The following is an 18,693-nucleotide window of genomic DNA, read 5'->3' as shown; positions in this document are numbered from 1 at the left end:
TAATGGAGATCTTCTCTCTTCAATTATGATCATTTACTTTAATTTTTATTAAGTAGACTGGATAAATAGACTGGACAAGGGATTTCCTGTAACGCTCCATCGAACCTGACCTTTATCACTTCCCATCTGCTTGTCTATGTTTGTATCTCTAAAGTAGTCGCTACGTAAAACAAGTAAACGGTTACTTTAACAAACTACTTAATTGATTTCAGGTAGGAACAGCAGCGGCCGAGCAATTAAACAAACTGATTGACGCAGGCATACCTTCTGAAAAAGTACACCTCATTGGACATTCGCTTGGCAGCCATGTTGCGGGATACACAGGAAGAGAACTGAGAACCAAATATAATAAAACCGTTAAAAGGTAATTGCTTTCTAGTGCCGTGGCACCGTGTCCCTGCCACTTAGTCCATAAGTTACTTGTAAGGTAAACGTAAGCCAGGCTATGTTTAAAAAAATTGGAGGGGATATGCTGTCGCCCGTGGATGATCACAAGAGGAAAGAAGAAGAAGCCACACCAGCTCATAAGACACGATCCATCAAACTCATCAACCCTGCCATATTAGGTAAGGAGCATACACTCGAGTAGTGGGGGACTCTCTGAGACCCGATCTGTCGGAATGGCTTCTTCTTGGAGAAAGGAGCATGGCAAGGTTTTTTTTTAATTTTTTTATTGCTTAGATGGGTGAACGAGCTCACAGCCCACCTGGTGTTAATTGGTTACTAGGCCCATAGACATCTACGACGTAAATGCGCCACCCACCTTGAGATATAAGTTCTAAGGTCTCAAGTATAGTTACAACGGCTGCCCCACCCTTCAGACCAAAACGCATTACTGCTTTACGGTAGAAGTAGGCAGGGTGGTGGTACCTACCCGCGCGGACTCACAAGGGGTCCTACCCTTAGGAGGGTAAAGTAACCCTCTTAACAAGGCTTCCACGAATTATATCTTCGACCAAGGTGACGGGGCAACGCAAAGCCGCCTTCGCACGAAACATGTCCTATCGGACCCATTCTCGGCACTTGTAGGTACTTAAAGTACCGGTCTCAGTTCTCGTCGAGCTCATCGGATGCAACGAAGAGTTCGATGTGCAACCTGCGCATAGACAACACCTACTGAGTTTCTCGTCGGTAGATTCAGCGAAGCAATGTTTTTGCTAATGGCTAATGTTTGCAAGTCCTCTCAGCTTGAGCCTCTTAGGGTAATCATTTACCAATCTGTACGTAGTTCGAATAGCATCTTAAGCTACTAAATATTAAGTAGGGAAGAAAAAGCTTATTTTTCCTATAGTTAATCTCGAACTAATCTATCTATATATATACTAATGAATTGCTGTTCGTTAGTCTCACTAAAACTCGCGAACGGCTGGACCGATTTGGCTAATTTTGGTCTTGAATTGAATAATTCAAGTCCAGAGAAGGTTTAAAAGGTAGATAAATATGAAAATGCTCGGAATTCCATAAAAATAACAATTTTATTTTTCCTTTGATGTGTCCCCGGTCGGACGGATTCTTTTTGATTTTTTTTAAAGTTTATTTTATACAAATGTTTAGGTCTTTTATTTATCGATTGAGGAACTACGAAGTCTGCCGGATCAGCTAGTTGTAATATAAATATGAATTTCGAATATGCTGAGTACAAAATCAGACTTCCTTTTTGTTACTGTTCTTTTTTTAGAAAACCGCTTTTATGTGAATTCATATATTCTTGCTTACTTTTTCTTAGATTACTTTCCTCTAACGATGTTGCTCGCCTATAAAATTATAAGAATCTTAACTTCAAAATGATTTCATAAATTTCTATAATAAATATGAACCAACAAAATCTTTTAAAAGTTATAATTATTTGTTGTCTTCATGGCTATTAGCAAATTTTATCATTACACTTGAATTTAGGACTTAAACATGTATATTAAAATATAATAGCACATTTAAAAATACATCAAACAATTTGGTTGTTGTTCAAAAACACAATTTCAAAAAACAAAAAAATTTGAAATGAGCTCTACCAATTATTATTTTTTTCTTTCTGAAAACCTTACATAACTTATCATTCCAATTTTAAACATAGTAGTACATACCTCTTTTTTCATAAAGATTAAGAAAAATTGTTCGTGCTTAATTGTAAAACTCACAATCGTTCCTGAAGGTCATACGTGACGCGTAACGTCAGCAAAAACAACATCGGACTGTTTTTATTGTAATATTCGTGTTGTGACCTCACATAATTACATTAAGATTAACCATTTTATATACTTTACTATTTTGAAGTAGCCGTGGCCTAAAGGATAAGACGCAACGGTGCTCGAATCCCATAGGCAGGTACCAAATTTTCTAATACTTCCTTAGCAAATGTTGACGATTTACTTTCACGGTGAAGGAATAACACCGAATGATAAAAATCAAACCCGCAAGATTATAATTTGGGTAATTACTGGCGGTAGGACGTCCTGTGGGTGCGTACGGGTAGGTACCACCACCCCGCCTATTTCGTTATATCCGTATAAGATACGTTATAAGATATCCGGCGCCGCTCCTATCTTTCGGGCTGCGGGTCTATGCGTTCCAAGTCAGGGAAACAATTTTTGCAATCTTAACTTGGTCAGTCCATTTTAAGGGAGAAATGGGCGTGGTGTGGCCGAATGTGCCCTACATTCAATCGACGGTCAAGTTTGGTGCATTTGAATTATTTTTCTAATGAAATTTACACTTCAGACTGTATAAACGAAATAAAAATTAGAAGGTACTCTTTGTATTGTTGTGCACACAGCTGAGAAAAATTTTATTGTCATTCTATATGTATTCTTTGTAATGTATTTTCGTAATCGGTAAATAAATGATTAATTATTCTGTTTTAAGTTGCCATGAAACTACTGATATTTCGTATAAAGTCGAATAATTTGCTGCGAACTAATGTGAATCATACCACTCAGATCATGTTTTTAATTTTCTTGGGCCGCATATTCGACTGATTGAAACTAAATATAGATATTTTTTGACGGTAGGCTTAGTCGGTAAGAAGACACTCTATACCATAACAAACGATGCTACAAGTATTATGTCTCGGATCAAATCTTGTTTCTTTCTTTTAGCTTTTAATTTTGGTAGCGTCAATAGCGAAGTTGCAAGAATTTTTTGAGTCATGCCCATGGTAAGCTTACCTTATCTACCCTTTACTACTACTGAGTCAAAATTGAAGTATCTCCACCGAATATTTCAGATTAACTGCCCTCGATCCTGCTTTTCCAGCATTCTACCCGGACGGTGTGATGATGGAACACGTGAACGCTAAAGATGCAGAGTTTGTGGATGTTATTCACACAGACGCAGGGGGATACGGAGCTCCTGTCCGGACCGGTACGGCAGACTTCTGGCCCAACGGAGGCAAGAGCACGCAGCCTGGATGCCCAAGATTCGCTCCTATACCCTTATCAGATGATAGTGAGTTTTTTGAAAGATAGCTACCTTCAAAGAAGACTTCCGCGATAACGGAATAATCATCATCATTATTCTGTTCTTCTCCCAGTCACTTGGGGTCGGTGCAACAGGGTTTCTCCTTCCATACTCCTCTGTCATATAACATTTCGTCTCTCACTCCCCTCTTACATAAATCGTCTTTCACGCAATCCATCCATTTCTTCTTAGGTCTACCTCCTCCTCTATATCCTTCTACATTCATAGTTAACACTCTCTTACCGGCCTCATTTTCATTTCGTCTCATTCACATCTCCATATCATCCCAAATGCGCACTTCTCAACTTCTCTGTCACATGTGCCACTCATATTCATTCCGGTATATACCGCTATAACAGAATAATATTAAAATTATATTCGACTAAATTACCAGTGGCGGGTCGTAAAGTGTACTTTATCCGAGTTGAAAACCAACCTATTTCTGCCATAAAACATTTGGCCACTTTAAGCAGTGGCCATTCAGTTTCTTACAATACCTACAATAGAATTTCGCGTTGGGATATTACAAAGTAGCTAGTGGTATTCACAACGGGGCAACTGTATGCTCAAGTAATATTCAATACTCAGAGAGCCGTCAATTGAGGATTAAAACTTAAAATAAAATCATTAAAGCAGCTTAAAAATCGATGTTTGGCACCTTATTTATAAATAAAATATTTGTAAAAAATGCAATCCTCTCTTTCTGATAAGATTAATGAGCCCCTTAATTTCATGAAAGCATGACTTTCATATCAATATTTCAATCAATATCAATTGGACTTATTTTAAAAGAGTGAAATGGTTACCAAATCAAAACCGATATTTATTACATTATGGTCTTAATAAATAAAAGTAACTTAATTTAAAGATATTTCATTGTTATTTAAAAAACGAAAAGTCTCTCTCAATCCTATATGCTCCTAGTTTTCCTTGGTAGTTTGACTTCGAGCTTATATTTAAAACTCAAAATACAAACTGTGTCAAAAATTTGGTACAGAAACAAACAGTACAAACTATTGGGACTGAGCCAAAAGTGTGCGTGCAAAATGATTGGTAAATATATTGTTCGAAAAAATCGCTTATTGCTACGATAACATTTACCAAATAAAAAATATAGTTCTGTATATTATAAAACCATATTTATCTCGTAAAAAACCATCAGCAATCTAGCTGCCTTACTCATCAAATCAAAATCCAAGACTAGGTCTCAGGCAGCTAGCTATCTTCCTGCTCTATCGTAATTATTCTCAGTTCAAATTTGATTTGAACTAAGAATATGTTGTTGTATTACAAAGGATTTAATTGGATTCATCAAAATCTATGTTGATGAAATCCTAGAATATTGTCTGATTTGTCAGTTGGTATTTTAAAAACTCTGGCCTTATTATAAAACAACCGTGTTGCAATGCATAATGAAACCGGTTTTGTTGTGTTAATATTGACACCGGTTCAATGAACTTTGGGATACCTCGTGTCTCTCGCTTTCTCTAAATATATTTTTACAAGCATAAAGAGACGGATGACGTCCGCACCACATGTCGACCAGTTAGTAAAGAAAAGATGATTTTCTTGATCGGCATCTGGTTTTTGTTACGAATTGAAAACGTTTGAAATATAGGATATTTTATCGATTTTTTGCGCATATTTACGTGAACTAGTTCACTTCTCATTTGATTACTGGAACCTATGGCCATCACAATGTGAAAACCGCCTCCCACTTTGAGACATCTAGTAAATATTCTGATATACAATGACTGTCATATTTGAGATTAACAGATAAATGCTCTACATTATCTCGAATATTACGCACAACCACAACGATTATCTTTTGAATTCTAAAACTGTCACCCCATTTTAAAATAGTTGCCTCCGTCTATTTACAGTTATATCACCAGCTTTGAGATAAGATAGTTTATCGTTTTCTCGATAACGCATTAAACAAGCATGATAAAACAATGATTTTACACTCAAATCTAATAATAAGTATTGGTTTTGATTGACAGTATCTGTTTATGATAACTAGTGACTAGAAACTTGAGAATAATCCATTAAACCGTCCAATAATTGCAGCCATTATTTCGTGGGCTTCTGTTTACTGTTTTATTGCCCTTGTAGTCACACGGGCATAAGGGTAGGGCATACGGCCCTCGTGACGGAGAGTGGACGGAGAGCCGCCAAAAAGTGGTTACCGTTGCTCAAGGAAGTCAGCAATGCCAAGGACAGAGCCAAGACCAGTTGAATACTCGTTTACTAAAAAAAACACGTGTGGCACTCGGGGACTGCCGCGGTAAAGCTATTGCATAGCATTTTTTATCTACTTATGCAATTATATTTACACAATAATAATTTAATATTAAAACATTAATAAAATAAGACCACGCTATATTTATAAACATTAACAAAAACAAAACATTAACTGTCCCCTTCACACTCATAAGTTAGACCGCGCGAGAGAGAGATGGGAAGACTTTTCATGATGCGCATGCAGTGGTAGGCGGAGTGGGGGGTGTTAGGTTTTCTTTTCATTACGGAATTTCTTGATTCGGTCGCCGCGCTTAAAACCCGCGATAAAAGCTATGCAATAACTTAATAATATTTTGTTTTGCTACCACAACTACCAAATTATTGTTGTAAGACATTTATGAAATACATTTTATATTCTCACTACTATTACGCTATATTTTAATCTAACGAATCGTTAGTTAGTATACATAAATAATTACCTTAAAGTAACTGTTACCGAATACTATTATTAGTTGAATGCGCGCAATATAACACAATTCCTAAACATACGACCTCTGCGGTCAACCGTCTAGTGTGACGCGACGCATTGAATTGCAATTTAGATGGCGGTGATATTTAAAATAATTACGAAAGCAATATGAAGCAATATAATATGTTCTAAGTAGAATTAAATTATATAATTTTCGAAATTTACGTTTCTTTGGTTACAAAAAGAACTAACTGTATCTGAATAGTTCTGGAATAGTTCTGGTACCACTGTTATAAGCATATTGAGTTGAATATAGAGCATATTGACAAACACAAGCCTCTGTACCAAAGTAAAGCAGAGGTATGCCACACATAACATTTCTTAGACTGTCGATGCACATTATAGACTAATTATGTTACTAGAATTTCTGATTATCAATGAAATTGAGAAAACCAATAATTGTTATGTTTTTGCATTTATCGCCTAGACGATCTGCCTGGTGTGAAGTGGTTACCGCAACAAAGTAAATGATGCCACCCATCTTGAGACATGAGTTCTAAGATCTCATGTATTTACACAGCTGCCTCACCCTTCAAACCGAAACGCATTAACGCTTCACGGCAGGAATAGGCAGGTGGTATCTACCCGTGTAGGCTCACAAGACGCCCTGCCACCACTGAAAACATGTGTTCATACATCACTGTGTTCAAGTCATTCACAAAAAAAATATTAACTTTATCGTGGGTATCCTGTTTTACCGTTACCTTCTAGTCAGCTTAATGCTATTATATTTTTTCTCTTTAAGATTTATGTAGTCATTGGAGATCGTGGAGATTCTACGCCGAATCTGTAAGGAATCCCGAGGCCTTCCCTGCATCTCCTGCAGAATCGTTTAGCAAATTTAAAGATAACCCCACACCCGAATTAGGATTGGTATATATGGGTTTTAATTGTGATCACAGGTGAGTGAACTTTGGACTGCCGCTGCGCCGTGGAGTGCCGCTATTATTCAAGTACTCAATTAGAGACGCGTAAAACAACGACCTTATGCAGCGATAGAGTATATCTTCAAGAACTACTTTAGAACATTCAACAGACAACAGAACAGAAATATTTTTATTTCTATTTTTTTATATTTTTAAAAGAATATCTACTCTAATAAAATCTACGTAAATAAACCATCGCTTTACAAAGTATAGTTCGGATTATCTACTTAATACCATAATAAAAAATAGTAAATACAATAAATGGTAGTAAAAGCTTTGATAGCGAAATAAATTATTTATTTCTTTATTTTTTTTAGTGCGAAAGGATCTTACTACTTAACAACAAATGGAAAGACTCCGTTCGGGAAAGGAATCGACGGATTGTATCCGAAAAGAAAGAAAGAATCTACAAAGAAAGCATAAGTGACTGTGTACATCTAGAATAGGAAATAAAAAACTAAATGTAGCGTTTTATTGTAAAGATGTGTCGTTAAATAGTAAGCTTATGATCTTCTAGCAAGTTTTAAATAGCATTTCAAAATAACAATAATATAATATGAAATTGTGATTGTTTCATTTGTAAACTTAATAATTATTGTAAACAGATTTTTATATAATATGGTCTATATTTTTAGTAGGCCATTTGATCACTCTACAGAAGCTCAAAAAATACGAACATCACAAGAACGCGCAAAGCTTAAACAAACACACAAATATACATTTTTTTATTTATACATTTGATTGTAACAAGACTTATTCAGTATAAAAAAATACATGACATCATCACAGACTATAGAATTTCGTGTTTGTTTTTGTGACTAAGTTTATTTTTTTTTTTCAATTCAATCAAAGACAAATGTTGTTCCACCTCACCACACACTCTAATGAACGTCCGTGGCTTTTTATTGATCCAAATAAAATTACCTTATATGATTTTCACAAAAAAATGTTATGGGTTATTTGTACCTAATTTGAAAGGTGAAGGAGTTTTTTTGATCGAGCGATGTACGGATTATATAAATTAGGAGTAAAAAAATTGTAGTTACCAAATATATTTGAAAACTTATAAGATATTATAGATTTGTGTCAAAACGGACTTATATTTTACTTACTTAAGTAACATTCAAGGCATTTTTTGTGAACTGTTATTAAGCAACAATAACTAATATTTATGGTATGTATCTTCATTGTGTGTAGATTCTGATTATAAATATCTAAATAGCTTAAGGAAGTAACAATATTTAGCATCACAAAATACTTATTTATTACCTTCAATAAATATAATATTTTTTGTCAATGTTAATTATTCAATTATATCACTCCAATTTAGTACAATTAAATAAAAAAATTGATGGAAGGCTTTGATTCGCGATTAACATTATCTATTAATATTTCTAATTAAGCAAAAAAGTGCTATTTAAAATTACATATATCATAACTATTCTCATAACTTTAAGTTAACTTAGCCTCATAAAAAATTCAAAATTGAATGATATTATGATGATATTTATTTTGTTTCGATATTATAAATTATTATAATTGAATTATTTGGAAGAAATGAATCTGATAGATTTTTAAAGCTTTTCGAAGCTTTTTAAAATGGACAAGAATGACAAATTCTCACATTGTTTTAAGGCTGCTTGAGAAACAAACATTATATTTATTGATATTATTATATTATATATTAATTTTAATATTTTATTTTAAAGTTTAAATGTATGAAAATGGTACTGGATTGCACGATTCATCTAAAGATACTCGAAAAATGTTTCGGTTACTTTTATTTTATTTTTAATACATGACTAATGACTAACTGTAAGTGTTCCACAAGTACATAAATAAGCAATTGTTTTAATGTTTAAATCTTTAATATAATTTAAAAAGACTTGAAACATGTTTTGTTAATACTGTTATCGTTAATAAAATTGATAAAAACACTGAATGTCTTATTATTGATTGAAAATAAAAAACATATTTAAATAAAAGTGAAACACGTGCTATCAATCGCTTAATATGCAATTACCACAATCCTGTTCAAGTCTACCATTATGCACTCATTGTCATGGTGTGGTGCAGCTGTTACGCAATATTGTTGAGGCTTCGGTCTCATGTGTCAAACTGGACCGCGGCATACACTCCTATGAGACGCCTATGATCTCAAATATACATTTAATACCAATTCTAATAGCAGAACTCACCTGCACATCTATAGCGATTAAAATCCTTTTAGTACCACTACGGGCTTACCTTTTTATATTGATGGTTGGACGACGTTTATTAATTGTAGTACTGTGCAACTTAAAATATGGATATATAGAAAATGTACAACGTATTTTTTTTATTCAAACTGGGAACATGAGAATAATTCGAAATTGAATTTGAATAAAAAGCCTTAAATAATTTCCTAGGTTGCAGTGTGGGATATATAATACCTCTGCACCAAGAACGCTTTCCAGATATCCATTACCGTTAGATCGTTTATTACCGTCACGTTAAGGAAACGTAATTTTATTGAATTTTAATGTTATATCCAACGAATAGTGAACAATATATCTGAAACATTTCGGAATACATTATTATAAAGTAAAATGCTCACTTTTTTTAATGTTTTAAAATAGACAGTTAAAGCGTTAATAAAATATTTAGAGATAGAAACTGTTCACAAATAAAAGATGGCGGCCAGACATATACATATTATTATGGTAATCTTAATATATATTTGTTAAATTAGATATAGTGCATTATGAGTAAATACAATAACTTCAATTGCTGCTAAATACCATATAAAATCAAGTCAAATTAATCACTAATTATTCAACATATTCAATAAGTTCTGCCGCATGTGAATTCGGAGTCACATCCGGGAAGGGCGTAGTAGCATTACTAGATGTACCATAAACTTCTGTGACGAATTTTGTCGTCCAAAATATTGAAAAAGCAAAGGCACCGAGCAAGAGGACACTGAAAAGTGAAAATATGTAATTGTATAAGTAATCTTAACTTTCTAGACATCACGATATGAATTTTGCCCACCCTTTTTTGCCAACTTCGCCTTGAAGGGATTTCTCATAGAGATAAGGTTGAAGTCTCCATTACATTTTATAATAGAGGTTCCAAAACTTATTGTGTCTACTGCCCACTTCGAGAATAAATTATTTTCTAGCGCCCTCATTTTTTCACCTACTTAAAACCACCTTAGTCCTGACCTTAGTCAGTGAGCCAGTGAGCACGGACGCGTGGTGGGAGGCGCTACTCGCCCGATAAAAATAGAACAAAATGGATTGACTTGACTAAATTATTTACTAACCTACTCGACTAAATTTTTGGTGTTCAGACACATTTAGCTACTAAATTACTCGGTACTCGACTAAAATACTCGCCTAGTCCGAACCAGGCTTAAGAGTCCTTCTAGATGAAATTACAAATCGCCTCCCAAGCCTCTACACAACGCCCCAATTTTTTTTCTGGGTCTGTTACCGCCCCTTTAGGCCTGCAGCGCCCACAAGGGGGCGCTATCACCCACTTTGGTAAAGGCTGTTATATAATGACCGCTATGTCGTTTAAACCGGAACTTATGCTTTGCGATTAAAATAGGAAACATAGTGGTAACCACACACCCATGTAGCTTCAGAATACGTCTTGCCACCAGTATATTCCGTTTTGTGGTTGCAGTGTACTACTGGCTTAATACTAAAAAAAACGCTGCTGGTCCTACTCTGATGAATCCTTCAGCCGCAGCTTATGGACGCCCAATGGAGGAGATAGGTTCGTGCTGTTAATTTATAATCATACTGTAACGCTTATAAAGAATAATTTCAAGGAGACAGCAAAATTCCTGTCCACCGGCCTGACAAGATGAATGTCTCAATCAAATAATATTAAATAAATATGTACATATCAATTTAAACTTACATTCCCACTGCCATAGTAAATAATCACCAGCTTGTAGCATCAAAATAATTTATAGTTTTCTCCTAAATGACTCAGCTCTGAAAACAAATATGAAAGAAATAAAACATTTTACTAAAATACTTTTCACCGCACATAAACATTACATATTAAGTTATAGTCGTTAAGCACACATGTGCAATCGACATTAACAAAAAAAAAAGGATTATATATTAAAAAGACATTTGTATAATGTGTGTGATACTAGATAGTCCGGATAAGGGGTATTTCAGTAGCAATGAAGTAAAATATTATTCAGTTTATTATTCTATTTCAGCGCAATTAATCGTACAATATATCGTTATAATATGATTTTTTTATAAATAAAATAAACAATTTTTTAAAGCACAAAATACGTAAGTACTTAAATTACAAACTATTGGAAAGGATGAATATGTTAAAATGCAAAGAATAAACGCGGAATTAAACCTTTAAAGCAGCCTTTCTCAAAGTGGGCGATAACGCCCCCTTGTGGGCGCTGCAAGCCTAAAGGGGGGCAGTAAGAGACCCAGAAAAAAAATGGGGGTGTTGTGTAGAGACTTGGTAAGCGATTTGTAATTTCATTTAGGAGGACTCTTAGACACCGGCTGAGTTCTCGCTATAGTGGTTTTTATGTAGGTTAATAAAAGGGGGGCGCTAAATAATAATTTATTCTCAAAGTGGGTAGTAGACAAAATAAGTTTGGGAGCCCCTGCTTTAAAGTAACCCTACTGCTCATGGAACCCTAGAAAATACTTACATTGTATTTGGTTACAAAAATCGCAGTATAAGTATAATCTCGGTCCTTAAAATTGTGAGTCGTTAGCGAAATCAGCGTACTGTGAATATCCGTCACCTGTTTTTCCATCTAATTTAATTAATTTATCTACCATTTTACGTACATCTTCACCGACCAAGAACAAACCAAACATTAGCACTCCGGTCAATAAAAACCTAAAAAAAAACCAAAATATTACGTAATTTTACATAATAATACCATAACTTATACAAAATATCTTGCCATATCTTTTTACCAAGCAAGTTTCTGTGTTTTCTTAAAAAACAAACATTTTTAGTGTTGAAAGCTTGCGATCGATGTTCATCGTTGTAGCTCAACAATTACAATGATTGCCCGCCAAAGGTAGGCGGAACTGTAGCATCAACCCGTAACTTGTAACACTCACTAATTGTACTCAATTTAAAAACCAGGGGTGGAAGAATATAACTAGTCAGGTCATAAGTATTGTCACACAGTAAAAACTTTTCTTTTAGAATGCTGGCCACAAAAAAGTTTATTGAATTCGAATTTCGAATTGTTCATGAAAATAAAAATGTATACTTTTAGAATTTTACTCATTTTTCAATATGGAGCGGACGCTTAAAGAAGACCGTGTTGCAGTTATTGCGTTGCATCGTTGCGGTTACGCGCCAATTCAAATTTTTAACATACTGAAAAATTTGAATATAACCAAAAGATTCGTTTATCGTCCATCAAACGATACAATGAAGACTCTAGTGTAGATGACAGGTCAAGAAGTGGTCGCCCTCGGTCTGTTAGGACTCCAGCAGTGATAAAAGCTGTGAAGGCGCGAATTCAAAGAAACCCCAAACGTAAGCAGAAACTGTTGGCCCTTCAGATGGGGTTAAGCAGAACCACGGTGAAAAGGGTGTTAAATGAAGACTTAGGGCTTCGGGCATATCGAAGAAAAACAGGACATCGTTTGAATGCTCGTCTAATGGACCTGAGACTGAAGAGATGCCGCGCTTTGTTGAAGCGGTACGCGGGAAAAAAATATCGGGAAATTCTTTTTTCGGATGAAAAAATTTTTACCGTAGAAGAGAGCTACAACAAACAAAATGATAAGGTGTACGCACACAGTAGTGAAGAAGAGAGCAACCGTATTCCGCGTGTCCAACGAGGTCATTTTCCATCCTCGCTCATGGTATGGTTGGGAGTTTCTTATTGGGGCTTAACAGAGGTACATTTTTGTGAGAAAGGTGTAAAAACGAATGCAGTTGTGTATCAAAATACAGTCCTGACGAACCATGTGGAACCTGTTTCTCATACCATGTTCAATAACAGGCACTGGGTATTCCAACAAGATTCGGCGCCAGCTCATAGAGCGAAGAGCACACAAGAATGGCTGGCGGCGCGTGAAATCGACTTCATCCGGCACGAAGACTGGCCCTCCTCCAGTCCAGATTTGAATCCGTTAGATTACAAGATATGGCAACACTTGGAGGAAAAGGCGTGCTCAAAGCCTCATCCCAATTTGGAGTCACTCAAGACATCCTTGATTAAGGCAGCCGCCGATATTGACATGGACCTCGTTCGTGCTGCGATAGACGACTGGCCGCGCAGATTGAAGGCCTGTATTCAAAATCACTGAGGTCATTTTGACTAAACTTTAGTGTCATAAGAATCTATGTTTTGTTATGTTCATTTTGGTATATGAATGGTTACATAATGAATAAACTTGTTTCAATTATTTTACATTAAACATGTGACAGAATTTATGACCTGACTAGGTATGTATCTTACTGGTGGTAAGACCTCTGATAAGTCCGCACGGGTAGATGCCACCACCTTTTTTTTAGCACTGTGGAATCCATTTACGGATTCCCGGTCAAGGGGGGTAACGAACCGGGCTATGTCGCACTCCGGCGCCTCCCAGGTGCCACCACCCTATCAATTTCTGTCGTGAAACAGTAATGCGTTTCGGTTTTAAAGGCGGAGCAGCCGTTACAACTATACTGAAACTTTAGAACTCATATCTCAAGGTGGGTGGCGGTATTTACCTTATAGATGTCTAGGACTTCGGTAACCACTTAACACCAGGTAGGCTGTGAGTTCGTCCACCTATCTAGACAATAAAAAAAATGTATGAATAAATATAATTTGAGACACTACTACTGTTATCATTTAATTTGTAATTAGCAATTTTAATACCAACTAATATCCAAATTCAAAACAGTTGTACGAGCCTTGTAGGTTAGGCACGATCCAACTGAACCAAAGGCGCGCTATAAAATCAATTCTTATTATCAAATAAAAAAATACTAAACGTTACTCACAATCCAGCTTCCATAACCTTTACGAAGACAATGTGTCAAAGCGTTTTTTTAAGTTTAACATTAATTTATAACACCTTTGAATCACAGCCGAGATTATACTGGACTGATGAACAAACGAGTGATCATTTAGTATAATATAAACAATAAAATCATAGCCGCTGATATTTCATTGTGAAAACATCGCTATGTTTAAAAAATAACACTCTTGTTTGGCTCATTGTAATATGAACAAAAACAAATGAATCACGATACTATTTGGTCTTGGTGTTATTTATACTGACATTTTAATGTCTATTTTTCGTTATTCATAGCTCATAATGTTTTTATTATAATAATATTTCTACACGAATGCTAAAACAATTCAATAATTATTGATTACCACCGCTTTAATACATACGTTAGGAATATCAAACTTCAAGAACTCTACCACATTATTTTCGAAGAAAGATAAATGGTATGACATAATTTTATATTTAGATAATATGAAAATTAATGAAGATAAAATACACAAATTTAATCATGTAAGATGGCTGTCAATATACGGACGTTTTAGCGATTAAAATGAAATTAATGACATATTCACTGAAACATTTTATTTATAAATCATATCAATACAATTTTCCAGACAACAATCGTTCTATCCTTTCTTCGCCTAAAATTAATAATAAATTAAAATTAACTAATTTAACAGATTTAAATTAACGTAACATTAAAACAACGTGTTTCTCAACCTAGACCAGTTAAATTCGCCATAGGCACGTCATTGTTCATACGGTCCATTTCTAATAGATATTTGCCTCCAAGATATATGGACACCATGATGGCTCCTACCAAAAGTGCTCTGAAAATTAAAAAATATATGGTAGCATATTCAAGAGACTAATTACGTTGCAAACGAACAAAAGACAAACGAAATTCTTGTTCGTCACGTCGCATTGATAATTCATTGATAATTCAACCTGTGTCTCAAGAGAAATCTTCACGTTGTGATATCTATGAGCTAATAATAGTACATTTAAAGACAGGCTGTGAGTTCGTCTCCTTACTTTTTGCAAAAGTAAAACTTAATATTGATAGACGCGAGTAACTTCACATGAGGGGCTATTATTATAATACCACCCAGCTGCTCATACAGGTGAAAAATATTTCTAATATTTAAAAAAGAAACCTTTTGATTTTGTTAAAGTTTAGTAAAAGAAATTGAATCTATTAGATTTAATCACATAGACTATTAATAACAATAAAAATTAAACAAACTTTAATTCATTACGTATTCTTGAAAATTTTATTTAATTGAATTATTAACAAAGAAAGCAGAATAAAAATTGCGAAATAAAAAGTATAAAAATTATGCCGATTAGCAGTGATATACTGCTGAAAATCGAGCTGCCTCGCGTAAAGGGAATTTACATACAAAATGAAATATTTTTATTTAAATTACTTACAGACCGGCTACTGCCATTGTTTTCAATAATAATTAATTTAACAGGCTATTTATCAACCACATTCGAACACGGCGAGATACTCTTAGCAAATACAATATTTTTTCTCGCATTACTCTTAAATTTGAGATTCAGCGAAACGTGTTTACAAAAAAAAACCACAATATTTTTGTTTGCAGTTATGTAGTAATTAAACAAATTCGGAATATTTCAGATAAATGATACAATAAAATAATAATTCATACGATACCAGTTCTGTTTATAACAGCCCATTTACCTTGTGGGTTCATACTTGTACATAGGTTTTCCAATATAGGGCTTCATTTCATATTCTCGAAATGACAGCGTGATAGTGTAACATTGACGTAAGAAGAATTATTAAAATTTACCGAATTTCACGTTCAGCCAACGCTCGAAATTATTATTGACATTAATTACCTCAACATTTTGAATTTTTTTTGTATGTGCTATTTTTTCATTTGTTTTAGTGGGTATCTTTTTTTGGAACAGTGTGAAAATTTTGGTATTCAATTTTTGTTATAATAGGGAAAAATTCGTTGCAAATATTTATTGATAACACTTATAGCTCGTTAATAGCTGTAATACAAAAAATCTGTAGAACACAGGGGAAAAGGACTTTTTCGGTTTTTGCCTATGTATATTTGCCTATACATCGATTGAACACATTGTGTGCAGTGTAAAAAACACACACATTGTGTGTACTGTATTAAAATTCATCATAGAGGTATTTTTGAGACATAAAAAACAAACCTATTATCCTGAAGAGAGTGTGAAGTTAAAAATAATATTTATTCGTATGCGTTTCGGTAGCAGCTTCTGTTTCGATTTCCATATCAATTTCTGGACGATTCATAAAATATTTTGTCGCAAAATATGTTCCGAAAGCTATTATAGCTGTTACTAGTAAACTGAAAAAAAATTTAGAAACATTTACCCAGTTATTAAGAATTAAGAGGATGCCTGTTCAATGATTTTTTTTATTTTTTTTTATTGCTTAGATGGATGGACGAGCTCACAGCCCACCTGATGTTAAGTGGTTACTGGAGCCTATAGACATCTAGAACGTAAATGCGCCAACCACCTCGAGATATAAGTTCTAAGGTCTCTCAGTATAGTTACAACGGCTACCCCGCCCTTCGAACCGAAACGCATTACTGCTTCACGGCGGAAATAGGCGGGGTGGTGGTACCTACCCGTGCGGACTCCCAAGAGGTCCTACCACCAGTGTTTACGCAAATTATAATTTTGCGGGTTTCATTTTTATTACACGATGTTATTCCTTCACCGTGGAAGTCAATCGTGAACTTTTGCTGAGTACGTATTTCATTAGAAAAATTGGTACCTGCCTGCGGGATTCGAACACCGGTGCATCGCTTCATACGAATGCATCGGACGTCTTATCCTTTAGGCCACGACGACTTTAAGTTATATAGCAATGAAACGTTAAACTACTGTAGCTAGGCCGTATATTTGTTACTAAGAGAATTAGTTTAATGTGTACTCTTTTATAAAGGCAATTAAGGTACTTGACACAATTTTTTTTTTGTTTTTTTTTTACTTGTAGGCAGACGAGCATACGGCCCACCTGATGGTGAGTGGTTACCGTCGCCCATGGACTTCAGCAATGCCAGGGGCAGAGCCAAGCCGCTGCCTACTGCAATTTTGGATTAACTGGTATAAATAAATCCCTTATTATAGCTAGTAGCTACAGATGAGCAAGTAACTCACAGACGATTGTCGAACGTAAATGTGTAGACATTAGCTCACACTAGTGTCTATGGGTTGTCGGAGTTCATTGAACTACAGTTAGAGTGTTGCCACAAACTAAACGAGGCGGGAAACATTTTTTTAAGCTTGTAGTAAGCACATCCAACCTTAGACTATTATAACAAAGACGTTGATCAAACGGGCCACGTGGTACAAAAGTCTAGAGTCATTATCTAGTAGATTGACGAGCCAATCATGCTCGCTGAAGAGAAGCTTAGGCTTTGCTTAAGAAATAGACAGAATATTGGTAAATACCAACATGCAAGTTCAGAATACAACCTATCGCTAATAATTAACCAAATTCTTATAAGCAATGACTCAACAATACATAACTTCGTTCGAGCTAGGTACTTATTTACTAGGAAAAAAATTTAGCTGCTAAAGGATTTGAATATAATTATGAAGATTTATAAATTTAATAATTTAAAGCTAGCAGGCTGAAGTGGTAATGGGCCGGTCACATCTGTCGAGCCTGCGACGCCAGGTGGGGGAGGAAAGTCCTCGAATGGAGGCCACGGATGGGTACAAGGAGCGTGGGGCGTCCTCCAACCAGGTGGACTGACGACTTAGTGCGCACGGCGGGAAGTCGTAGGATGCGGAAGGCGGAGGACTGCATTACGTGGAAGGCATTGGGAAAGGCCTATGTCCAGCAGTGAGCAGATAAAGGCTGATGATGATGATGAAGATTTATATTACTCGAAACGAGTTCCCCGGACGACTTTGGGATTAGGCTTCATACAAACGTTAAGCTAAACAATGTGATTAATACACAACGTGACAATGGAACGACTCATTGCCAGCTATTCCTCTCTCATGTTACGGAGCATCAAATCGTTTGAATACCATAATTTGAACCATAATTTTTCGATACAATTAAAATGTTTTGTACTTACAATCCGAACGCCATATCTCTAGTATTGTACTCAAGGTGAATTTATGAGACACTTTCGTATCACACGGCGTATTCATGACATGTCGTGGGAAACAGACGATACAATAGGTGGTTAGTGAGTAAATTTTTTTTAAGCCTGGTTTACATGGGCAGTAAATCCCAGCCATGAGTCGCTGTGACAATCGACTGAATATGAAAAGGTGACGATTGTCCTTAGTGCGAGTTTTTTAACGTTCTCGATAGCGTAAAAGTTAACTCAAATTTGTATGTAGTTTTTTTTTATTTATTGCTTAGATGGGTGGATGATCTCACAGCCCACCTGGTGTTAAGTGGTTACTGGAGCCCATAGACATCTACGACGTAAATGCGCCACCCACCTTGAGATATAAGTTCTAAGGTCTCAGTATAGTTACAACG

General features: G+C 35.3%; 1 protein-coding gene and 1 long non-coding RNA gene across 2 annotated transcripts in view; one reads left to right on the top strand and one right to left on the bottom strand.

Moving 5' to 3' along the window:
- Positions 1-9,090, top strand: part of LOC101740553 (inactive pancreatic lipase-related protein 1) — a 29,120-nt gene extending 20,030 nt beyond the window's left edge. Inside the window, exons 5-8 of the mRNA XM_004929415.5 lie at positions 213-364; positions 3,221-3,441; positions 6,972-7,128; positions 7,470-9,090. Of these exons, the coding sequence (XP_004929472.2) occupies positions 213-364; positions 3,221-3,441; positions 6,972-7,128; positions 7,470-7,575 (636 nt within the window). The 3' untranslated portion in view covers positions 7,576-9,090. The remainder of the gene's footprint in view (positions 1-212; positions 365-3,220; positions 3,442-6,971; positions 7,129-7,469) is intronic.
- On the bottom strand, positions 7,863-18,384 carry LOC105842127 (uncharacterized). The gene is made up of 6 exons (XR_001139892.3): positions 18,278-18,384; positions 16,368-16,525; positions 14,155-14,995; positions 11,840-12,033; positions 11,065-11,141; positions 7,863-10,113 (listed from the first exon to the last, which is right to left on the bottom strand). It is a non-coding gene; the product is annotated as an uncharacterized LOC105842127 (long non-coding RNA).
- Positions 18,385-18,693: the final 309 nt, after the last annotated feature.

The sequence above is a fragment of the Bombyx mori genome, chromosome 12 (assembly GCF_030269925.1).
Source record: "Bombyx mori chromosome 12, ASM3026992v2".
Taxonomy (NCBI): Eukaryota; Metazoa; Arthropoda; class Insecta; order Lepidoptera; family Bombycidae; genus Bombyx; species Bombyx mori.
The sequence above is the reverse complement of the archived record's forward strand: the minus strand, read 5'-3'. Positions and strand labels throughout refer to the sequence as shown.